General features: G+C 50.7%; 2 protein-coding genes across 4 annotated transcripts; both read right to left on the reverse strand.

The window, feature by feature from the left end:
- Positions 1-4497: 4497 nt before the first annotated feature.
- LOC132421842 (glutathione S-transferase Mu 3) lies at positions 4498-7706 on the reverse strand. Its single transcript, XM_060006677.1, has 8 exons — positions 7600-7706; positions 7129-7204; positions 6724-6788; positions 5590-5671; positions 5412-5512; positions 5192-5287; positions 4992-5102; positions 4498-4691 (listed from the first exon to the last, which is right to left on the reverse strand). Exons 1-8 carry the CDS (start codon positions 7645-7647, stop codon positions 4593-4595), a joined length of 678 nt encoding a protein of 225 aa, XP_059862660.1. The 5' UTR covers positions 7648-7706; the 3' UTR covers positions 4498-4592.
- Positions 7707-10026: 2320 nt separating this feature from the next.
- Positions 10027-23648, reverse strand: EPS8L3 (EPS8 signaling adaptor L3). Of its 3 annotated transcripts, XM_060006688.1 has the most exons (19): positions 23490-23648; positions 20463-20523; positions 20240-20304; positions 18364-18522; positions 17929-18078; positions 17785-17840; positions 17246-17385; positions 17043-17158; positions 16661-16781; positions 16514-16575; positions 16212-16286; positions 15743-15891; positions 12656-12737; positions 12378-12412; positions 11709-11892; positions 11393-11521; positions 11015-11088; positions 10595-10727; positions 10027-10343 (listed from the first exon to the last, which is right to left on the reverse strand). In XM_060006688.1, the coding sequence occupies exons 2-19, from the start codon at positions 20491-20493 to the stop codon at positions 10332-10334; spliced, it is 1773 nt and encodes a 590-aa protein (XP_059862671.1). In that variant the 5' UTR covers positions 20494-20523; positions 23490-23648; the 3' UTR covers positions 10027-10331. The 3 variants fall into 3 exon arrangements, with proteins under 3 accessions (XP_059862671.1, XP_059862687.1, XP_059862679.1); XM_060006704.1 differs by lacking the exon at positions 16212-16286; XM_060006696.1 differs by lacking the exon at positions 11015-11088.
- Between the last annotated feature and the right edge of the window lie 360 nt (positions 23649-24008).

Genomic DNA, 24008 nt, shown 5'->3' on the forward strand with positions numbered 1-24008 from the left:
AGCATGAAGCACTTTTCTGAAGCAAACTCTTCTTTTCTCCTTCCATTCTCATTAGAAGGAAGGGAATCAATGCATCGTTGCGTCTACTTTGTGTCAGGCTCTATACAAGCTCCAAATCAAAAAAAAAAAATTGGCTTAAGTCACAGTCCCTGTTCTCAGGCAATGTACAGTTTACCGGCAGAGACAGACATTTAAACCAGCAATTAGAGTTCAGTGTGGAAAGTGCTGATGGAGGAGAACACTGAATCCTGTAGGAACAGGGATTTTAAAAGTCAGTACATTTAAATTAGCTGGGGGGAGGTGGAGGAATGTCCGGCAGGATAAACCAAACCCCAGTGGCTTAATGCATATTTATTTCTTGCTTATGCTTCACGTCCACTGTGGTCAACAGGCCCTGGTTTTCATGGTCTGTCAGAGACCCAAACTGATGGAGGCTTCTGCCTGGCACCTGCTCTCAGTCATGACAGCAGTTGGAAGCAGATATGGCCACTCCCACACTGGCTTTTAAAGCTTCTGCCTAGAAAACGTGTATAATTTCCACTGCATTTAATTGGCCAAAGCAAGTCAGAATGTTACACGTAAGTTCAAGAAGGTAATGAAGCTTCCCTAAAAGGAAAACAACCAGAAATCTTTGGTGACCATCACTAATGCTTCCCACAAGGGTTATCAGCTGTGGCTCCTCTAGGCAGGGGCTTCTCAGCTTACCTTACACAATGAATAGGCATCAGGCAGGCTTAGTTGGCCAGAGCAAAAGCATTCCAGGCAGGGGCACAGCAAGTCCAAAAGCGTTAAGATAAAAGAGAACATGGTGCTTCTGGATAATTTATATTTACAAATTTATATAGCATCCAGCCATCCTAAATGTTTTAAGAACACTGGCTTACTCCTTACAAGGTCCCGGTGAGGGAGGGTTCATTTGTCAGAGAAAGTACAGAGGCACAGGAGGCCAGGGTTTACTGTAGCAGAGCCAGGACCCGAACCCAGGTAGCCTGACTCTAGAGTCTAGGGAATTCAGAAAAGCTAGAACCCAGTGCTCCGGGGCAGGGAAAGAGGCGGGCGCCTGCCAAGAGATGTAGCTGGAAAGGAAGCAGAGGTCAGATTATGAAGAATTTTGTAAACTGGAGGAGATTGTCTTTTTCCCGAGGCCTAAGAAGCCATTAGCCATATTCAAGTAGGGGAGTGACATGAGCAAGCCTGCACATTAGCAAAATCACTGGCTAAATGTCACTTCCTTCCCTCTCCCCTACCATCCACCTGAACTCCTTAAATCCCTTTGTATCCACATGGCTCATTGTGCCACCTAGTCCTGCAGCTGAAGGATAAGGAAAATGCAATTTCTGTACCAAGTCCAGGTGTTTTCATAAGCCCTTAAACTGTCTTTAAAGGCAGATCCATGCCCATACACATCAGAGTCCCTCACTCCACCCATCCCATCAATGAAATAACTCTACAAATTTTTCTTGAATCACATAAGTTATTTCCTTCTGAACTGGAAATGCCTTAATCCAGTTGCTCAACAATGAATACAAATGAATTTCCCTAATACTTTTTGGGGACCTCCTCCACCAACTTCAAGTCAGCGATCACAAGTTTTTTGTTTTAAAAAGTTCTTATTGACGCTACTTGCACAAACCCATCACTAGTCTACTAGTTTCACACTTGTGCGATCTCTGTGCCTCTGGGATGATAGGGCATCCACTTCCCTTCTTTCCTTGCAGGGAACCACCGTGAGAGTGTTCTCTTCTTGTCCGTCTTAGAATTAGAGTTAGGGGCAGTTGGGACCTGGGGGAGCCACATCTCCTGTGGAATGGATCTGTTCCTCAGTGACCTTCCCTGCTTTCTTGGTTTTGGATAACCGTTAAGTGGATTTTCCCTAACAAACATAATGACTAGAAAAATTTGGAACATGTGATTTTTCTACAGTCTATCTGGAATTCAGGTGCAATATGGACCTATGCTTTTAAAACCTCTCCTTTACAATTGCCATGGTGCTCTCTTCTGTCATCACTTTTTCCCAGGATTCTTTTCTCAGGGGACTGCAAGGCCAATTTCCCATTTCCTTGCCTCTTCCCTGTGGTGAACAGACTCTAAAATGGCCCTCATAATTCCACCTTCTGGTACTCAACGATCTTGTGAAATCCTCTCCCCCTGAGTGTAGGCAGGACCTATGATTTCTTCTAATAAACTGCAGCAGAAGTAATGGGATGTCATTTCCTTGATTATATTACATAGGACTGTAGTGTCCCTCTTGCCAGGAGACTCTTTCTACCTTACTGGGTTTGGGGAAGCAAGGTCATCTTTGTTGGGTCACAGGATATGATTTGAATTTTAGAAGATATTGACAAATTGTCCTCCAAAGTAGCTATACCAATTCACAAGTTCACCAGCAAGAAATCCTTATCAATTTCCCAAGCTTTGCCAACATTCACAAACTTTAAGTTTGTTCCTCTGAAAAATGGTCCTCTTACTGGTATAATTTGCAGTTTCTTGGATTATAAACATTTTTAAAACTTTCTTTGGCTATTAATAGTTCTATTTCCATAAATCATCTGTTCATAGATTTTTGTCCTTTTTAAAAAAAAAGAGTTGCCTCCACAATGAGGTATCACTTCACACCAGTCATAATGGCCATCATCAAAAAGTCTACAAATAATAAATGTTGGCGAGGATGTGGAGAAGAGGGAACCCTCCTACACTGAAGGTGGGAACGTAAATTGGTGCAGCCTCTATGGAGAACAGTACGAAGGTTCCGCAAAAAACTAAAAATAAAGTTACCATATGATCCAGCAATCCCACTCCTGGGTATATATCCAGAAAAGACAAAAACTCTAATTCAAAAAGATACATGCACCCCAATGTTCATAGCAGCACTATTTACAATAGCTAAGACATGGAAGCAACCTAAATGTCCACTGAAAGGTGAATGGATAAAGAAGACGTGGTATATAGACACAATAGAATATTACTCAGCCATAAAAAAGAATGAAATAATACCATTTGCAGGAACATGGATGGACCTAGAGATTATCATACGAAGTGAAGTAAGTCAGACAAAGACATATATATCACTTATATGTGGAATCTAAAAAATATACAAATGAACATATTTACAAAACAGAAACAGACTCACAGACATAGAAAATAAACTTATGGTTACCAAAGGGGAAAGGCAGTGGCAGGGGATAAATTAGGAGTTTGGGATTAACAGACACTCACTAGTATATATAAAATAAACAGTAAGGACTTACTGTATAGCATAGGGAACTATATTCAATTAAAAAAAAAAACCTGGGCTTCCCTGGTGGCACAATGGTTGAGAGTCCGCCTGCCGATGCAGGGGACACAGGTTCGTGCCCCGGTCCGGGAAGATCCCACATGCCGCGGAGCGGCTAGGCCCGTGAGCCATGGCCGCTGAGCCTGCGCGTCCGGAGCCTGTGCTCCACAATGGGAGAGGCCACAACAGTGAGAGGCCCGTGTACCGCAAAAAAAAAAACCCCAAAAATCCCAAGTTGCCTTAATGAGAGTTCTTTACATGGTCTCTATACTGGTCCTTTATCTCACTTGTCATTTCGTCACAAAAAATTTTTATGTGGAATAATGTTGAATTTGTAAATCTTTCCATTTATAGCTTTTTAAAATGTCTTAGAGAAATGTTTCCTACCCTATGATTCCAAACATTCATACGTTTTCATTAATACTTTATGTTTAACACTGGGCCTTAAACTCCAGATGACTTAATTTTAGTGAATGGTATGAAGTATGGGTCTATTATTATTATTTTTAATAAATTTATTTATTTCTATTTATTTATTATTTTTGGCTGTGTTGGGTCTTCGTCGCTGCGCGCGACCTTTCTCTAGTTGTGGTGAGTGGGGGCTACTCTTTGTTGTGGTGCGCAGGCTTCTCATTGCGGTGGCTTCTCTTGTTGTGGAGCACAGGCACTAGAATGCATGGGCTTCAATAGATGCAGCGTGTGGCTCACGGGCTCTAGAGCACAGGCTCAGTAGTTGTGGCACACGGGCTTAGCTGCTCCGCGGAACGTGGGATCTTCCCGGACCAGGGCTTGGATGCATGTCCCCTGCATTGGCAGGCGGATTCTTAACCACTGCGCCACCAGGGAAGCCCAGGGTCTATTATTTTAATGCTAAGTAACTGTCCCACTCCTATATGTTGGTTAGTCTACCAGTTTAAAATATCATCTTTATCACATATATAAGGGTCTGTTTCTGAACGCTAGTTCTGTTGAGTTCATAGTACCACACAGTTTTACTTATCTTCACCAGGTCTTCACAGGGGCTCTAGTCTCATTTAATACACTTGTCATCTACAGCCGTGCAATCTCACCTTTATTTCTAGTACTCTGAAGGGCTGGGCGAGAACCTCTAGCCCTCGAACTCAGGTGTGGGGTGGGGGAATGTCAACGTTGCAGTGATTGAAATAACATGTCCTTACTCTCCTTTGGCCTTTACTCCCAAGAGACATCCAGCTGGACACCAGTAACTGCAGTGCTATTTATTGAAAAGAGCAGAGAAAGTACAGGCCCCCCTAGGGACAGGATGGAACAAAACAAGCAGTGCAAGTATGCCTCCTGCTCAGCATATTCTCTTGTTGCCCCACTGGGCCATCTTGTTGTTGATGGGCATCTTAAGGAAGCGGTCAGACTGCATGTAGGCAGCTATTTTCTCCAAGGCCTGAAGGGAAAGCACACCAAACCTTATAAAGACTCTAGCCCAGCCCAAAGCCCCATTCCAAAACAGCAACACTCACATGCTGCCTGACTCCACCCCCAAGGCCCTCACCCCTGCCATTTCTTGTAGACAGTGCCTTCAAGGTATAGAAGCCAGGGCCTTCCCAAGACTTAAAGGCTTAGAGGTGTCCAACCTTGATCCCTTTAGGCAAAAGCTGGTGTTGGGCAAGAATCTACCACAATGGGGTCCCTTGGGGCCCGGGGAGAGTCTGTTTTTGTAAGAGAAAGGTGCAGGGAGCATCACCTCAAAACGGCGCATGAAAGCCTTCAGATTTGGAAATTCATCCAGGCACGTGGGCTCAAAGATATGGTTCTGATCTAACACATCATAGGTGAGGAAATCCACAAAGGTGAGCTAGAGGAACGATAAGATCATCAGGTCTGGGGAGTTCATTAACACCTGCAGAGATAGAAAGGGATCCCCTCCTTTTCCTTTCTTCCTACCTTTTCCCCTGCAAACCATGAGTATTTCCCCAGGAACAAGGAGAACTGTTTCAGTTGTCCAGGTAGCTGTTCCAAGTACTGAGGCTTCAGTTTTTCCTGGGAGAGAAGTAAAAGGGAAAGTGAGAATAGCTGTCATCATCTGCATGCGAATGGAGCAGAAATAACACTTGGGTTCCTCAATGCTCCTTTTTCTTGATGCCTTCCTGCTGAGGAAACTCACGTGGTCAGCGTTGTAGCAGAGTTGTATCAGTTGCATGCGAAAATCCATTATTTGGTTCTCCATCATGTCCACTCGAATCTTTTCTTCTTCAGTCTCACCACCTGTAGGCCAAACTGTCATTTGGCCTTATCCACCCCCAGGTGAGCAGCCCTCACCTCACCAGCCCTACCCCACTCACACATATTGTGCTTGCGGGCGATATAGCGCAAGATGGCGTTGCTCTGGGTGATCTTGTTCTTACCGTCCATGAGATAGGGCAGCTGGAAGGAAAAGGAAAGGCCAAATGAACAACCCGACTCTCTCTTGCCTACCTGCCTCTCTCTCCTGGGAAAGATAAGACTTGCAGGGAAGTGAACAGTAGAGAGAAGATGCTGTGTCAGGAGAAAGAAGAGAGTAAGTAAAAGTTAGTAACTGAGTCCACACCTGATTCTAGACAGGGGTGCTTAATCTGTGTGTGTGTGTGTGTGTGTGTGTGTGTATGCGTATGTGCACGCCATGGACGCTTTTTTTTTTTCTTAATTATTTTTGGCTGCATTGGGTCTTCGTTGCTGCACGCAGGCTTTCCTTAGTTGTGTCTAGCGGGGACTACTGTTCGTTGCAGTGTGTGGGCTTCTCATTGTGGTGGCTTCTCTGTTGTGGAGCACAGGCTCTAGGCGTGTGGGCTTCGATAGTTGTGGCACATGGGCTCTAGAGCACAGGTTCAGTAGTTGTGGCCCACGGGCTTAGTTGCTCCGTGGCATGTGGGATCTTCCCAGACCAGGGCTCGAACCCATGTCCCCTGAATTGACAGGCGGATTCTTAACCACTGCGCCACCTGGGAAGCCCTGGACCCTTTCTTAGAATAAGGTTTTTAAATGCATAAAGCAAATTACATATATTTACACGATTTATATAATATTAAAAGAACAAAATTGTAAGAGTAATATGTGCCTATGAATGCATTAAATAACAAGAGGTAATAACTATCATACTTTCAAAATATGATAAGTGTAAATAATATTTATTTATAATATCTGCAACACATTAATATAATACAAAAATATCCATTTTCTACTAGTGACAAAGTCACAGGCATGGCTAATAATCAAGGTCACTGACTGCCTATACTCACAACAGAAGGAATTGTTAACTTTTAGTTAGTGGAAATGAAAATGTAATTTTTTCTCCATCTAAGTTCAAGGACCCCTGAATTCTACCTATTCTATCCAGGTTAAGAGCCCATATTCTAGATCCCCCTAGAATAGAGAGGAAAGGAGCAAGGATATACTTGAAGACCTTCCCTTCTGTCCCCTATTCTCCTAAAGCCACTTACGTTAGGAAAGTCCAGGTCTAGTTTGAATTTCATATCCAGCCACTGGCTTTTATCATAGTCAGGAGCTGTAAGAGAGAGAATGAAGTGGGATCCAACCTCCTTAATATCCGACCTGAGGAGAGTGGAAAGATCTAAAGACACACCCTAATTCCAATACCTCACATACCTAGACCCCCAAAGCTTAACTATTACTCATAAAGTGTTAAGACAGGGTTGGGCTATGGCAGAGAGAGAATCCCCAGATCACTCCCCACACTGGACGCGGCAGAGAGCTCCCAGGTGACTGGGGCAGAAGTCCCACCCGACCTCGTCGTGATGCCACCCTCAGGGCAGAAGAAGACAGGGACATTTGGAGGGCCTGCTCGGCTTAGCGCGGCGTCGCACTGCCACCCAGAGGGGCATTACCTTCCCCGCACGTGTATCTTTTCTCTTCATAGGCTGTCTCCGTGAACTCCAGGAGCATGCGGATGGCATGCGCCAGCTGGGGAGTAAAAAAGTTCCCCGTCAGCATCTGCACAGCTCCCAACGGCACCCCCAATCCACGCCCGCCAATGCCCCGCCCCCTTCCGGCCCACGGTTGCCCAGACGCTGCATCCCGCCGAGCGGGTAGTTAAACGGCTCCTGAGACCTACCACGTTGGGCTTGCTGCCCTCAGCCCCTCTCCCCCAGGCCAGCGTGTCCAGAGGCGGGGCAGGGGTCGGCCTCAGCGGCCCGGGAGCTCGGCTGGGGCCGGCCGCGCTGCGTTAAGCGTCGCGGCGTAGGAAGTTTGGCCCCCGAGTAAAACCCCTTCTCTCGGAGACCACTGACCGTGAGCCCCCGGCCACCTCCGCGTCCGTCTACCAGACCGAGCGGCTTGTCAATTGAGACGGCACTCACCCCGCGAATATCCCAGTAACCCAAAATCATGGTTGACTTCGACGACATTTCGTTACTGCGTGCCTGCCTTCGCGGACTGGGGATAGTTGGCTAACGGGAGGGGCTTTATACCCGACGTAAGTAGGTGTCACCAACGTGCGCGCCTGACTCCGCCCCCATCGTCGTCTTCCCCTCCCCCCCCCCGAGTGTCCGCGTGGCCACGCGCAGGCGCGACTGCTGCAGTCCCTGGGGTTGGGGGCGGACCGTCCCCGGGCTAGGCAGGGGAGGAGAGTGACCCGGACCTGGGTTTGGGTCTCTGCATTCTCCACGCGTGAAGCGGAATTGTGTTTGTTTACTAGTGCCAATTAGGGTGGGAGGAGCCCTAACAGCCTAGGCGGTGAGGGCCCTGGTTACCCCCGGAGAGTGCGATTCATGCCATAAATATTTATCTAGCGGGTGTGGGGGGTTTGGGGGGAGGTGGGCAAGAACCAGGAGGCGACTGAGACTGACCACCAGGGAATCTCTGTCTTTGGCGTGTGCATTGAGGATGGATGGAGAGGAGTTCGGAGCTGCTCGTTAGGTGTCTGGCCTGGCCTCTACAGCACAGCTACTTAGAACACAGAGCCCCTGTGTTCTAAGACCCCCTAGCCGGGGTTCGGGAACTCACATTTCCCCCTTAGTTTGGCTGAAGCAAAGATGAGACTTTTTTTTTTTTTTTTTTTTTTTTTGCGGTACGCGGGCCTCTCACAATTGTGGTCTCTCCCGTTGAGGAGGGCAGGCTCCCGGATGCGCAGGCTCAGCGGCCATGGCTCACGGGCCCAGCCGCTCTGCGGCATGTGGGATCTTCCCGGACCGGGGCACGAACCCGTGTCCCCTGCATCGGCAGGCGAACTCTCAACCACTGTGCCACCAGGGAAGCCCAGATGAGACTTTTTAAAAGGACAGTTCACTAAAAGAAGAAAGGAAAAAAGTACAAACACATTGGGACAGATGCATTTATAATGCCTGATTTCTCCTCCTAAGATAACAGGCCAGTTACAAATTAACTTGGGTATAAGACTAACACTTAAGGAACACCTATGATATGCTAGTCAATAGTCTAGGTATTTCACGTATGTTACTAATTTATTGCAATTTAAGCTTCACAACAACTTTGTGAAGTAGGTTTTATGCCCATTAAGATTATTGAGGCCTGGAGAGGTTGGGTGAGTTGCCTTCCTAGGTTCAAGTTTCCATGGGTGGCCTGGGATTCAAACCTAGGTCTGTCAGCCCAATTTGTGTTAGTTCCTTTGCACTTGGATATCCAGACAGTCTCACCTCATCTCAGTCCTTGCTGGGAAATCTGGGGAGCATACTTTTTTTTATCTGGTTCTGGAGGGTTTCCCTGTTTCTAGGACTCCTTCAGCTCCATGAAGCCCCAGAAGGCAATGTGTCAATATCTCCTCTCCCTGTTCCCGCAAATTAACTTTTCTGGTTAACTTTTGCCCTTGAAAGTCAAACCTTAAGGGTCTCACTTTTGTTCTATTTTGTGAGGGAAGATGTTTGCTTTCTTATTCAGTGTCATCAGCTAAGAGAGATGATTTTCGGAGGCCAGGAACTTGAGGGGATGACATAGGCAGTCGAAAAATACAATATTCTGGCAGTGTTAGGGTCATGGACAAATTCAATTAAGAGAGACTAAGGGAAAATCTTAAGGACCCTTAATCCATAAGTACATCAAGCCTTATCTGTAGACTAAATCAATGAAAGTACAACCGGTTTTGTAGGGAGGGCAGTCTGTGACAGTTCTGAGATTAAAGAAGGCTATGTATACTAAATATCAGAAGCCACAGACAGTACAGGCTCTTCACTTAACGTTTGAGAGAAAAGGAAGCCAGAGAGTGAAATGACTTGCCAGAGTTCACACAGGCAGTCCAGTGTTCCAGTCCAGCGTTCCCTACGCTCTGCCACTAAAGAGACAAGCTGGGGAGGGGGCTCAAATTTAGCTCACCCAACAGGAGGGGACAAAAGTATTAGAAGAGAAAGTTGCCAAGTAGAGCGTGGACCACCTGACACGCTTTTTCAGTGCGTCTCTGGATCATCAGCCAGTATGGCTGATCAAAACCTACCACTGTCAGCCCCGGTACTCCTTGCTCCTGTGAAGTGTTGTGTCCTCAGCTGTGCTGGGTGCCTTGGAATATACTGGAAGAAGTGTACACAGAAGGATAAAGATGTCAAGGATAGCCTTATTTTGGAGTTTGTTTATAAAGTAAGGAGAGCTTGGACCATAATTCTCAAATTCTGGCTCAGCTCCAGTGAATTCCCGCTCACATTCAAACAGTCTGGCCCAGTGATGGATGTAGGGCTGCTGCTGTTTCATGCCCAGTGTCCCAGCTCTTCCTGACTCTCTGCCTTTGGCCCCCATCAGGGCCAGAGGAAGCTGCAAGAGAGGCGCATGACAAGCTTGAAGATACTTTTATTGGGGAGGAGGGGGGCTAAACAGAGTCCTGACAAACCTAGGCTTAAGTGCTCCAGGCTCAGGAAAGAGATGCAATAAATAGGTGGCAACTGGGGAGAGCTCTCAACACAGCGAGAAGCGGCACCATTTGTCTCAACCTCTGGGCTTGCTCATCTTCTTTGCTGTGTGAGCTGGGGTGTGGGGTTCGCTGCAACCTGGGGGCCTGAAAGAAGAATTCTCGGGGCTCTAAAGAGTTATCATATCCGCCATCTTGCTTGTGAGAAAGTCTTGGTCTTGGAGGTGTTTGAGTTGCTGCCTAAGGGTTCATCTGAGGAAAGAAAAGGTTGAGGTGAGGCTGGTGGCAGGTGAGGGACCCCAGAGCTGATGCCAACAATCAGCTAGGAGCTTCAAGGCATGCCTGAGCACATGAAATCAAGCCCCTGGGGGACTGTCCTGTGGCCAGACCTGACACATTGAGTGCCACCCCAGGGTTGGGGCTGCTGGCTTGTCCACCTGACACTCTCACTCAGGGATCATCCCACATTTCCAGCGGGGGTCAGGATCCCAGGGTGGCCTCACCCCCAGCATCCTTCTGACAGCCTCCAGCCGTGCCAGGACCTTTGGGGCCTCCTGGGGACACAGCATCTGTAGCTCCCCAGGTCTCATGTGAAGCAGCTGGCGCCCCGTCATGGACCCGAGAGTCTTCACTGTGCTGGGAACAGAAACAGCAGAAACTGTCAGTGGTGGGGCGGAAGGACTGGGCCTGGGTGTCTGTGTGGAGAAGGGGCTGTTTGGGCTTGGAGACTGGGGTGACAGAAGAATTCACAGAAAGGGTATCTGGAGGCCAGGGAGTAAGATAAACATATTGGCTGAAACTAATTTCATAGCTCCTGAGGTTGAAGGGAGAAGCGCCCTGGAAGAGACTCTTGTGATGGGGAGGGGTGCCTGATTATTATCTGAGCCCTTTACAGAGGTAAAGCCGTGGGACTTGGCACTCACACAGTGGAGAAGTTCTCTGCCTGCAACCAGGCTGTGACCTCCTCAGGCCTTGAGCTAAGTCGAAGCCCTGGAGCCTAGAATCAGGGGAAGTGGGGGTCAGAGGCCATCTCATCTCAGAGCCACCTACAGCCACCATCATCTGGGTCCCTTCTCTGGGCTTCCGTCAGATCATTTGTCTCACTCCATGGTTCGCTTGTCTGATAGGCACAAGGCTTGTTCTCTGCTCTGGTCCCATGAATAAACTCAGGATACAGTAAGCGTGTGATAATACTGATTAAGTTGAACCGGGACCATCTCCTCCACTTGTCACTGGATCCTCCCTGCCCCCACCTTTGACTCAGGCTTTATAGCTTCTGAATAGTCTAGGCTGGGTAGTACCGGAGGGAACGACTTGCTCTGGCTTCCAGGGAACCCCGACTGCAGGGGCTCCAGGATGTTGCTGGGGATGTAGCCGCTCCGTCCCATTTCATTCTTCACCAGCCACCACCGTTTACTCTGGTCCAGAACCTGCCAAGAGTCACTCCAGCGGTGACCCAAGCCTCTGTCCGACCAGCCTTGCCCCTCCCCCCCCCCAGGCTTTCTCCCTTCTGGCCCTTCCCCACCTTCCCTCTCCCTCTCTAGGCCACCCACGCCATGCTCCCAGTAGCTCCCACCAACCACCACCTCCTTTTATCAGCTCAAGCCCATGCCTCACCTCCAGTACCTCTCCCTGGACCACAGTCAGTTCCCGTGGGTTCCTAGCTTCAAACTCATATAGGACTTGCATCTTCACGGCTGGCTTGACAGGTCCGGGTCTGGAGGGCCCAGGGTGGCGTCCGTGGTTGTGTGTCTCCTCTTGAGCCAAGTGCGAGTTGCTCCCTAACCTAGGGCTTCCCCCGCTACCCCCGGAGACAGTCAGGATGGCCGGAGAGTGGGGCCTCAGAGACTGGGCCCCTGTCTCAGCCCCAGATACCTCCCCGTTGGAGTCTTAACGGTGACTTTTGGGCTTCCACAGATTTTGAGGGCAGGTCCTTCTTAGGTGGGCTTGGGGTGTGGGCTTCTATAAGCAGAAGGGGTCTGAAATGTTGATTTCTCAGGACTCTTCCAGCAGTGGAATTTTCTGCATCTCCTTTGAGCACTTAATACTCAAGCTCTGGGAAATCAGAGGTACGTGTGGAGAGTATTGAAAGAAGAAGGGATCGGAGCCTAGGAAGGTGAAAAACTGCCTCTTCACCCAAGGTAGGGGAGAGATGTGCCTGTACATGTATGTGCCTGGCTAGAAGAGAGCCCGGACGTCAGTGACATGTAGGATCCACAGATCCACAGATCAGCCCTGTCCCTCCCTCCCTGGGACCCTACGGTCCTGACTAAACCCAGGGCGTACCGGGGGGAAGTAGAGTCTTGGTATCTTGAAGGCTCCTGTAGGGGTAGAACAGAGTACGAGCAGGATGTCAGCCAGCGTGGTGGTAGGGAGGTGGGGTGTGAGACCACAGACCCCCTTGCACACAGCTGCCTCATATCCCCTCACCTGTCTGCCCACCACACAGAACCCACCTACCACTTAGGTGTCACGTGACCATGGTTTGGACTGAGATAGTGGACTGAGAAAGCCCAGCCAGAGACTAGGGCTTTGAATAGGACTCTGTGCTAAGCTCCCCTTACCTCGTAGGAAGGTTCTGGAAGCTGCCAACCGTCATAGAATGTGGGTTGGTAGGGCAGGGGCTCACTGCCTGTCCATTTGGACCTGGGGAAAGAACAAGGCTGAGTCCACTCTGTGCCAGGCTGTGGGATGTGGAGAGGGCGGAGATGACAGGGCCTAGCCTGGGGAATCTTCTAGGTAGTGGAGGACGTGGCCCACGTGCACTGATCAAAGGCCCCGGGACACCCACATAGGAGCGAACAGCTAAGCATGTGCAAATCCCACAGTGCAGGTATCCATGGGCCAGCCTCACCTCTGCCCGTGAAAGTGCAGACATATCAACACCAGAAGAGATGAGTACTTTATCTCACTGATGGGGGGTTTGACTGAGAGTGGTAGAACCGCAGAGCGTTAGGGCTGGAAGACCCCCGCGGGGTCTAACTGGTTAGAGTTCCCAGCAGCAGATCCCTTTCTAGCGGGTTAGTACGTGGAACTCCGCCTTGTGATCCCAGCACAGCACTCTGGCCGGCTCTAGGGTGGGAGCTGGTACTTGCCACTCAGCCTCCCCTTCACCCATTGCCTAGCACGCAGGAGGAGCAGCACACTGTTGGTGGTCTCCAGTCATGCTCTGCTTGCCGGCCTGGGGAATGCCAAGTCCCCTCTTCGAGGAAGTCCCCTCCCTACCTCTCGGAGGCAGAGGTGAATGCTTCCTCTTTGCACTGCTGCTGAACTCCAGACACCCTGGATTATTGCTCCTCTCACGCTGAATGGCACATGATTCTCACATGTCTGTGTCTCTTACTTACGTTGAACTCCTTGAGAGCTGTATCCATAGTACAGTGCATGGGACACAGGAGGCAGCTAATTTATTCAACGGGGACAAGTAAGTGATTCCCCCTTCTGAATCGTTTTTATCGGCTCCTTTTCTTTGCCCTAAAAACATACTCAGGTCTTCCCTTGACTCTGTTACTGTGCCCTTTAAGCTGTCATTCTATTCCCTTATCTTCGTCCAGTTTTTTGAGGACGTGTCCACATGCCCTGCCTGCATTTTCTTACCTCTGGTTCTTTCATTATGCCTTGCAACCTGACTTTTACCTTTGCCATTGCTCTGTTGAAACTAGTTCTTCTAAAGTCCTGATAATCTGACTGCCAGATCCAGTGGCCTTGTATGGTCTATATCCTTCTGGATTACCACAGAATTTAGTGTTATTTATAGTTTTGGGTCAATTTGCCTAAAATCAAATAACCTGAATAAAATTTACCTGAAATTTAACTATTTTGAGAGTTTTTACAACTCTTTAGTTATTCTATTTTCTGTGTTTCTGTCTTTCATCTCATTCATTCGTTCATTTTTGGTTACTTTAAGAAATGAGAAAACATCTTAGGCCACATCTGACTTAATTTTATATTTAAAATAATAAACAGAGTCAGAAAATAGAATTGAGGTTACCAGGGGGCTGGGAAAAGAGAGGAGTGGGTACAGAGTTTTGGTTGATTGTGTAATGGGTACAGAGTTTCTGTTTGGGATGCTGAAAAATTTCTGGAAATGGATAGTGGAGATGGTTGTACAACACTGTTAATGTACTTAATGGCATTGAATTATACACTTAAAAATAGTTTAACTAACTTTTATCCTATGTATATTCTACCACAATAAAAGAAATTGATTACATTAAGTTATAATTTATGTCTTTAGATGAATTGGACACAAAAATCCTTTAATGGGGCTGAATTGGAAAAAAAAACCCTGCTCATTAGGCAAAAAGAATCCTAGAACCACTGGTTTTTTTCCCAGTTGATTTCTCTTTCTAAAACCCTCTTCTTGGACTTCCCTGTTGGCACAGTGGTTAAGAATCCGCCTGCCAATGCAGGGGACATGGGTTCGATCCCTGGTCCGGAAAGATTCCACATGCCACGGAGCAACTAAGCCTGTGCGCCACAACTACTGAGCCTGCGCTCTAGAGCCCGCGAGCCACAACTACTGAGCCCGCGTGCCACAACTACTGAAGCCCGCACGCCTAGAGCCCGTGCTCCGCAACAAGAGAAGCCACCGCAATGAGAAGCCTGTGCACCGCAACGAAGAGTATCCCCTGCTCGCCGCAACTAGAGAAAGCCTGCATGAAGCAACGAAGACCCAACACAGCCAAAAAGAAATAAATAAATTTATATAAAAAACCCCAACCCTCGTCTCTCTTGGTTTTCATGTTCTGCTTTTTTGTTTCTCCTTTTAACTCTCTGGAATTTCTCTTTGCCTCCTTAACCATGTTTCCTTTCACCACCTTGAAGTTTCCCCAGGCCCTTCTCTCATGGGGAGAGCAGACCATGCTTGTTAAAGTGAGCTCTGGGGCTCCCACCACAGTGCTTACCTCCAGGTGGCCCCAAATATCACTTCTGTACTGACTGTTCTCAAACTCTTGTAGCCAGGTCGGACCTCTCCCCCAAAGCCCAGGCCACCCTGTCTCTGCGCAGGTTCCATTGACACCTCAGCTCAGCATATCCAAGCTGGTTTCATCCTCCCCTCCCCACAGCTGTCATCAATTTGGCCTTGCCGCCCAACTGCCCATCTCACGGTTCCACCCGCGTGGAATATCTCTTTCTCTCTTAGCTCCTTGGCTGCTGGGTTGCAACTCTTATTGATGTTACATTTGCAGCATCTCTTACATCAGTAATTGTTAAAATCTGGGCAGGAATTGAGACAGAGTTTTCACTTTGTCCTTGACAAAAATGAGAAAAATTTTACTAGAAGTTTGCCAACTCTCCTTCCTTGGGAAGAATTGTTCTTTTTTCTGAAATAATGCTTTCCTTCAGTGGTGGGTGATGGTAAGTGGTGGTTTTGTTTTGTTTTCATTGTTTGTACTTAGCCTAATTAAAAGTTGGACACTCCAGGTAGAGTCCTTCAATTTGTTTTGAGATATTTCATAGAATAGAGGTTACCAGGGCCTGGGGAGTGGGAAGAATGGGTACAGAGTTTTGTTTAATTGTTTAATGGGTACAGAATTTCTGTTTGTTTTAAGACACAATGTAGAGCCTGCCACCTTCTGCCCTGTGTGTCCTGCCCTATGCCCCCACGTCCCTTGCCTCTGATTCAGTTAGGCTTTGTCGTCACTTACTGGCTGGTGGTCCAGGCTATGCCCAGCCCCTTCCAGAGGTTACTCTCAGGTGGGCTTAGACAGGACTGCAGCAGATCAACGGCCTTGGTGGTGAGGAGGGGTGAGATCACTTGGACTGCTAGGCCAGGCTCAGGGCACTGCTCCAGGATCTGGGGAGGGACAGAAGGTTTCAGGAAGCCTGGGCTCTTGCAGGGCCAGACAGGAGTGGGGAAGGGCCTGGGGTCCCTGGCTTCCCACTTTTGCAATACCGCGTTGCCCCAGGCCTGCTCCTTCCTGCCCCCACTGGTGTCCTTGGGGTTAAGGACAGTGCATAGTGGGGATGGCATCTTGGGGTCAAGGAGAAGAATGTGCTGAGGTGAGCAAAGGGCAGATCCACAGACTCCCTCTGCCCCCTACCTCCCACCCAGGCCTCTGTCTCATCTTAACTTCAGCATGTCCCTCTGCACCACCCTGTCCTCCCCCGACTCACGGAGTTCAGAGTTTGGAAGAGGAGGTGTACGAACACAGGGGCGCCTGTATCCTGCAGCATCGTGGCCAGGTTTCCCTGAGGATACAGGGCGAAGCCTGTTACCACCCTTCCTCCCACCCTACTTTCACCAGGACCCCAGGGCCCCATTGTTCTGGGCCTTGATGGGGAGCCTGGCATTTCTCCAAAAGTCCCAAGAGTGGGAAGAAGCTGGAGAAGCTTGGGATGTCCATAAGACAAGAGAGGAGGGGACTGCTGAGGTGGGGTGGGGGGAAGGGCTGGGGAACTTGTGGGGAGCCACATACCAGGAGGTTGAAGCTGTACTTGATCTTCTGGAAGCAGTCGATGTAATGTGCCTCTGTTATCCCTGTAGAAAGAAGTGGGAAGGTGGTGGGTCACAGATCATCCCAAGACTCTCCCCCCACTCCTCTCCCCTGGCCCTCAACACTCACCCCCCTGATGCTTTATCTGTTTCTTCCTCTGTCTCTTCTTCTTATGACTGGTGTTTGACTGGTCCTCCTTCAGCTTTTCCATGAATAGCTCGATGTCTCTTAGGACGTGGCTCAGCACCTCCTGGACCCCAAACAACCCATGGTCTGAGTGGGCAGTTAGGCCCACCCTGGAACTCCCAACCCTGACCCCCCGCCCCCTCCTACCACAAGCCTGAGCCTCAGGCCCAGCCCAGGGTCTGACCAAGGCTCCGTGTCCCTCCTCAGCCCAGGCCCTGCCTTGGTCATCCTGGCACCTGGCTCCTTGGGGTGATGGAGACGACTGGTGTCCTCCCTTGGGCCAGGACCAAAAATCCTCAAGGAGCCCAAGACAGTCTGCAGTTACCTGATCCCGTCCTGGGTCCCCGGGGGATGGGGACCTCCTCGAAGGAGGCAAAGTGAAGGCACTTGAGTTTTGGATGATGGAGTGGTGTGGCAGGGGCCTTGGGGATCGTGGTGTGTCTGCAATGGAAGGGAACCATGGCCCAGAACTTCTTTGACCTTTGACGGGAATCCTCTCCTCCCACTGGCCCCCACGCCCAAGCTTACTGTGCTCTGGGGTCATCCAGTGGTGCTGCTCTGGAGGGGGTCTGCACTCCAGAGGAGGTACCTGCTCCTTAGGGATCGGCCTTTCCAGAAGAGGCCCCCTGCATCTGTCCTGACCTGGGAGAAGGGCTCCGAATCGGGGCCTGTGAGCACATGGTGGGGACACAGCTTTGACAGGGTTCTTGGGACAGAGGCACTGCCCACCCTTCTGCCCTAGGACCCAAGGGTACCACTCCCTCTCTCCAGGAGCCCGACCAGCCCTGCTCCCTGGTCTCCATCTGAAGCCTTCCCTGACTCTCCCCTGCCTCATCTGCCTGCTCTCTGGGGCCAGCCCCTCCCACGTCAGCCTCTGAGGCCAGCCTCCAGTGTTCACTGGGCCCCGCCCCAGCCCCTTCCCCATGCCCATCTGTGCCCTATTTCAGCCTGGCCCCTCCCCAGGTCTATGCCTATGTTATTGGGCCACAGGCTCCTGGGCTCCCCCAGATGTGGGGCAGACCTGAGCTCTGAGGTCCTGCAGGTGGGCTGGGGCAGAGGCTGCCTACCTTTGCTCTAGCTCCTCCTCCAGAGCCTTCTGCAGGCTGGTCTTCAGTTGCTCTGCCTGCAGGAAGCAGCAGTCAGACAGGCTGGGGATGGGGGGTCGGGGAGGAGTGGGGGGGTGATGGCTGTTGGATTCCACACCTACTCACCCCCACTTCCTGGCACTGGAAAAGCAGAGTGTTAGTGGCTGGCAGGCCTGAATCCTGCACAGTGATGGACAGGACAGAGTTGTAGGAGCAGGTGTTGAGTGCCACGTCCATGTCCTTGATGCCGTCCAGGCGGTAAGATTCCAGTTCCTCCTGGGCCAGGCAGAGAGGTCAGCTGTGAGGTCACTGAGAGCCAGGCTGACTCCTGGGAGCTCCTGACCTGGGTTGCTCCACCCTTCTAGTGGTCTGGGATGGGGCGTCGTCTCCCCTGATCCCTGTGTCTCTGTCCCCCGTTTCTTCCTAGTCCTGGGTATGTATTGTGTATGGGGAGGGGTGGTTGCCATGTGGGACATGCATCGATGGTGTTCACGCCTGGTGCTCGCTTTCCCACGGCCTGGGTCAGCTATGATCCCTTGCGGGGAATGGTGGGAGGCTGACCTTTGTCTCGATGTCCAGCAGCTGGAGCCGGCCATCCCTGACCTGCAGGAGCAAGTCCTGGCTCCACACCTGGCCCTGAGCGTCCATTTCCTGCAGCTTTTGCAGGGTATCCTTGGGCTCCTGGACTCTCTGCGTCCCCAGCTTACATGTCAGCAGGTGCTGAGGGGAGAGGAGAAGATGCAGGACTGGGAGAAGGTTTGGAGAAGGGGATCACAGGTGGGAATGCGCAGGGCTGGGGGGTGGGGGAAAGGCAGCAGAGGGGGAAGACATGTCCCTGGCCTCCCTGTTGGGGAGTGCCAGGCCATCCCTATAAAGAAAACTTCAGGGGCCTGTGTGATGGCCAGAGGCAGTCAGGCTAGGAGGGGGCTCCCAAGTCAGGGTCTGAGGGGCTGTAGGAGGGGGTTTAGGACTCTGGAGGAAGGACAGTCATGGCCTTTAACAGTCCAGGCCAGCTGAGGTGGCTAGATCGTGGTAGATGTGGGCTTCAGCTACCCAACAAATAAGTCTGAACTCCTCTGGGTGGGATATATATAGGATGCTCAAATTCTGTCCCCGGCTTCCTTTGCCCTCTTTGGAATCACCATCCCAGCCTGGTCCATCTCCTCCCTGACCTGGCGTACCTGTCTCCGTGCCTTTTCTCATGCTGTTCCCCCTGCCCAGAAGGCGCGTTCCACCTCTGCTAACCCACCACCTCCCAGTCTCTCAGGAAGAAGTCAAGCACCCCTTCTCCCTGATTCTTGCCCAGAGAAGTCCATACTGACCTCTCTCTCCACTCAGGCCCTTGCCCCCCGCTAGTCTGATCATTCCAGCAGTGTTTTTATCCTTGAGGAGACCCCTCCCTTCTCCTATCCAAACGTTGCCTTCACAAGTGACAGTCCTGCCCCTCACCCTCCCCTCCAGGCCCTGGTTGGGGGGAGGTTGTCTGCCTCCTGCCCCTTGATCCCACAACGCCGCCCTCTGCATAGCTCCCAGCTCCTCTCCCAGTTCACATGGCTGGCATATTCAGGAGCTCTGACAACATGACCAAGTGCCCTGGCATCCTGGACATGCCTCTTCTTGCTCTTGCCTGCTAAACCTAACCGAAGCCGGTTCCTAACCCCTATCCCTCCATGAAGCCCAGTGCTCCTGGGCCCAGCCCAGATGGCTGGGGGGCCCTGACCTCTGCCGCCCTCTGGAGCCCCCAGACGGTTGCTCCAGCATCCCTCGCTGCTTCTTCTGCTTCTCCGGGAGGGCCCTAGATCTGCTGCTGCCCAGGGGCGGTTTCTACCCCAGACCTTCAACCTGACCTGGTGTCTTCTCTTCTCCGCCACACCCTTCCAGTCTGAGCTTTCTCTGTGGTGTCAGCAACTCTCCAGGCAACTAGAGGTGGCAGAGCCAGTGTTGTCTTCCCACGCAGGGCCAGAGCTTCCATTGTAGGCTCTAAGCTGCGCAGGCCTGCCCCGGGGAGCTCAAGCCCAGAAAGCTCCGCTCTCAGACAGTGGTCCTTTCAAGTCCTCAAACAGGGACCGCTAACCTCACACAGTCCTTCCTCCAGCTGTGGCAGATCCTGGGGCAGGGGGTGGACTGGGAGACAGGCGGGGATGGGGTGGTGGCAGGTGCCTCCTGACCCATCCCTCTGCTGCTTGTTCCTGCCCGGGGATAGGACGTCCACCACCTCAACCTCTAGCCTGGTCTTCCCTGCCCATCTTCCTTCCCCACATTCAGCAGATGCTCAGTTAGGCTTGCTGGACCCAAGCCCACCTGCTCTGACTGGGTCAGGCCATTGGCTTCTGTGGCAGAGACTTATCTCAGATGTCTGTTTTTTTGTCAGGGCGGTGGACACACGGGAAAACTTGGGTTGAATCAGGAAACTGTCTGGGGCCCCCGGGTTACTCACCTCCACCCTGAACTGCAGGTGGGTGGGCTCTGAGGTGAGATTCTGCAAGTACTCCTTCCGGTGCACTGCCGTGGCCCAAAGCAAGGGAGTGGGGGCAGAAGAAGGAGGTGAGACATATACAGCAATAGGGGTTGGTCAACTTGGCGAGGGAGGGAATGGAGGGCAGGGGGTTCAGGGAGCTCAGTGGGAGGGAACGGGAGAGGGCACTGCAGGGACAGCTTACAGTAAATGGCTCTGCTGCTGGGCCGGGACATGTTGACACTGCTGAGATGACTCCCTAGAAGCTGAAATGAATGGAAGAGACAGCAATCAGGGCTGGGGAGAGGGATACTGGGGCAGAGCTGGGCAGGACAGCTGTTGCAGCCCATCCCTGACCCGGGTCTGAGGCTTGGACCACAGGTCTTTCTGGATCCTTCTCCAGACATACCCTCTGCTGAGGAGCCCTCCGTCTTGGCTGGGCCTTGGAGGCCCCCAGGCAGGCTCCCAGCTTCCCATTATTTGGCCAGTAAAGCTCATTCCAATGGGCTCAGGAAAGCTGGGTGGACAGGAACTTGGGACCAGATCCCATCCTGGGGCTGAGTGTAAAATATGCCAGATGGGTGTGCCTAGCTTCTGGAGGGAAGGAATTAGGGTCTGCAGCCTTCCCTGCCAAAGCAAGCCTCTTGTCCAAGCCTGTTTCAATTCCTCAAATTAGGAGGAGGCCAATGCTGGCTCTTATGCTGGGGACCCGCTCAGGAGGGGTGTGTGTGTGTGTGTGTATGCACATGCATTTGTATGCACGTTGATGATGGGCTCTGTAGGATGTGTCAGTGATCTGCACTTTCCTGAATGTCTTACTAAATCTTCTGTCTCTTTGCCTTTCCATTCTCTGAACCCTCTTCTCAGAGTCCCTCCCCACACAACCCTTTAAATTCCAGCTCAAGGGAATAGACATTTTTCCAAAGAAGATATACAGTTGGCCAATAGGCATATGAAAAGATGTTTAACATCACTAATTATTAGAGAAAAGCAAGTCAAAGTCAAAATCACAATGAAGTATCACCTCACTCCTGTCAGAATGGCTATTAACAAAAAGGCAAGAGAGAAAAAAAAGTTGGTAAAGAAGTGAAGAAAAGGGAACCCTTGTGCACTGTTGGTAGGAATGTAAAATAGTGCAGCCACTGTGTAAAACGATATGGAGACTCCTCAAAAAATGAAGAATAGAACTACCATATGATCTAGCAATCCCACTTCTGGGTATTTATCCAAGGAATATGAAATACACACCCCTGTGTTCATCATGGAATTTATAATAGCCAAGATATGGAAACAACCTGAGTGACCATCAACAGATGCAGGATAAAGGAGATGTTGTATATACAATGGAATTAACCATAAAAAAGATAAAATCTTGCCATTTGCATGGACCTTGAGGGTGTTATGCTAAATGAAATACGACAGAGAGAGAAAGATAAATAACGTATGATTCCACTCTTTTGTGGAATATAAGAAACAAACAAACGAAACAAAATATATAAACAGACCAAACCAAACGAAAATGTAGATGCAGGGGACACAGTAGTGGTTACCAGAGGAGAAGGGGCAGGAGGGAGGGGGAAATGGGTAAACGGAATCACTGTGTGGCGATGGATAGAAATTAAATTTTTGGTGATGAGCATGCTATAGTGTACACAGAAGTAGAAACATAATGTTGTGCACATGAAACATATAATGTTATAAACCAAGGTTAACTCAATAATTAAAAAAATCTAAATAAATAAATAGATTCCAGGTTAAGGATCACCTCCTCAGTGAAGCCCTCCTTGACCACCCCACTCCACCCTTCCCATCATCCTAATGCCACACCAAACCTTGTACGTTCCTCTCTAACAAGAGCAGCCACCCTGGTTAGTGCTGTGAGCCTAATGCTAAGTGCCTTATGAACCTTATATCATTTAATTTTCACTACCATCGCTTATACTTCCTTGGCCCTATGTGCTGAGCACTGTTCTACAGATGTTACCCCCATCAACTCATTTAATCCTCAGAACAACCTTGCTGGGTGGGTTCTGTTATTATGCCATTTACCAGATGAGGATGCTGAGGTTCAAAGAGGGTAACAGGCCTGAAATCTCAAGTAAGTATTTGATAGAGAATGAACCCAGCCGTGTCTGACTGCAAACTCCATGCTTTAACTGTCTATATATGTGCCTCTGTCACTGGGCTGTGACCTCCTGAGGACGGACTTATCTTGCCACTGCTGTCCACACAGCGCCCTCCTGGCATAGAGGGGGTCTAGAATATGTATATGTTGAAACGGAATGGAAGTAAATGAGGTGCGTGTGTATGTGCAGGGTGGGGCGGGAGTTAGCTGAGTGTGTGGGTCAAGGTAATGTGTCACTTTAATGATGTAGGTATGCATCATGAATAGGGTGTCAGTTCCGTGGGTGTCCGTGCATCTGCGTGGTGCCTCTGAGTTGTCCAGAAACCTTGGAATATCCTGGGCAAAGTGTCAGAGAGCAGCCCACGCCCCTGTTACTAGGACTGTTATGAAAGTAGCAGAAGATCTGATAAGATGACTCAGTGCTGGGGAAATGGTTGCTAGTAAACAATTAAGGGATTGTGGCTGGGTCTCTGTTTTCCTTTTTTGGGAGGAACCCTTTCCCCACCAAGGGTAAGGGGGTACTAAAAGTCTGCTCTCCCTCTCCCCAGCTGCACCTCTCAGGCTGCAACACTTCCTGCTTCTAGATCCAGAAGACAAAGAAGAGAAAATGAACGGTGTTTCGGTTAGCTCCCCGCCAGCCGCCTCGCACAAGGATGGTCCCTGTGGGTCTCTGTGAGCAGGTTCAGGGAAACATCTGCTGCTCAAGATCCTGATGACACAGGCAGGGGGTGGGGGGGATCCTCAAGGTGGGGCGTGGGGATGGGGGGATGAAAGGTGGGGGGTGGAGGAGCGGGGGCCTCCTTGCCCCTGGGAAGGGGGGATCTCTGGCAGCCCAGTTTCCCCATTTAACCCCCACATTTAGGGACCTGGAGTGGGGAAGGAGTTCGGGTCTGCATCACGGACCCTGGGAGAAGCAGCCCAGGATGCGACTGGAGCCCTGCTTCCTGGCTGGCTAGCTTGGCCGAGTCCCAAGCTCTTCTTAGGCTGCTCGTCCTGGCTACATCTGACAATGGGCAGGAGGCCCTGGCCTGGAAGCCTCACTGAGTTGCATCCGGCATCCCCCGCGGCTTGGGTGGGCCCTGATCTCACCGAGGGCCAGTCCCTTACCTGGGTCCCAGTGAGGCCTGGTGGCTGGTCCCCCCGAAGGCGCAGTTGTTTGAGCTGCTGGTCTGATGCTGGTGGTGGGAAGGCAGTGGCTTCTCTGCTAGAGGCGCAGCCACAGGCAGAGGCCCTGTGATCAGGTGAGCCCTGACGGCGCAGACAGGTCTTAACGCTGGTGAGGCCATGAGGCAGCCACACCTGTGCTCTTTGGACTCTGATGGGTGGGAAGGCCTCCTAGGCCACCACCTGCCCAGCACCAAAGCCTGGGCCTGTGGCAATGCCTGCGCCGACATGTGTCCCAAGCTTAGCCAGACTCCTGCTTCCCAGCTTCCTCCTCTGCTTGCCTCTGCCATTAGTGTGTGGCCCCCTCTTGCCTCCCCCTTTGGGTACCTCCTCTCAGGCCCCAGGTCAGCAACAGGCACCAGGGTTGGGACCAGAAGGAGAGGGCACCCATGGTTCGGGAGAGTCTGGCTTCTGTGGTCAGGGCACAGGCGGCTGGAGGTGGGCCCCGGCCTTGGGGGCAGC

Source organism: Delphinus delphis, chromosome 1 (assembly GCF_949987515.2).
Source record: "Delphinus delphis chromosome 1, mDelDel1.2, whole genome shotgun sequence".
NCBI lineage: Eukaryota > Metazoa > Chordata > Mammalia > Artiodactyla > Delphinidae > Delphinus > Delphinus delphis.

Excerpts from the sequence above, each read along its gene's own strand:
- LOC132421842 (XM_060006677.1), bottom strand. The coding sequence starts at position 7,647 with ATGTCGTCGAAGTCAACCATGATTTTGGGTTACTGGGATATTCGCGGG. Across the intron at positions 5,103-5,191 it reads CATGGTTTGCAGGGGAAAAG|CTCACCTTTGTGGATTTCCT; the intron begins GTAGGAAGAAAG and ends TCGTTCCTCTAG. Across the intron at positions 4,692-4,991 it reads CTTTCATGCGCCGTTTTGAG|GCCTTGGAGAAAATAGCTGC; the intron begins GTGATGCTCCCT and ends CTTTCCCTTCAG.
- EPS8L3 (XM_060006688.1), bottom strand. The coding sequence starts at position 20,493 with ATGTCCCGGCCCAGCAGCAGAGCCATTTACT. Across the intron at positions 17,386-17,784 it reads GAGGAGGAGCTAGAGCAAAG|GCCCCGATTCGGAGCCCTTC; the intron begins GTAGGCAGCCTC and ends ATGTGCTCACAG. Across the intron at positions 12,738-15,742 it reads ATAGCCTGGACCACCAGCCA|GTCCAAATGGACAGGCAGTG; the intron begins GTAAGTGACGAC and ends TTCTTTCCCCAG.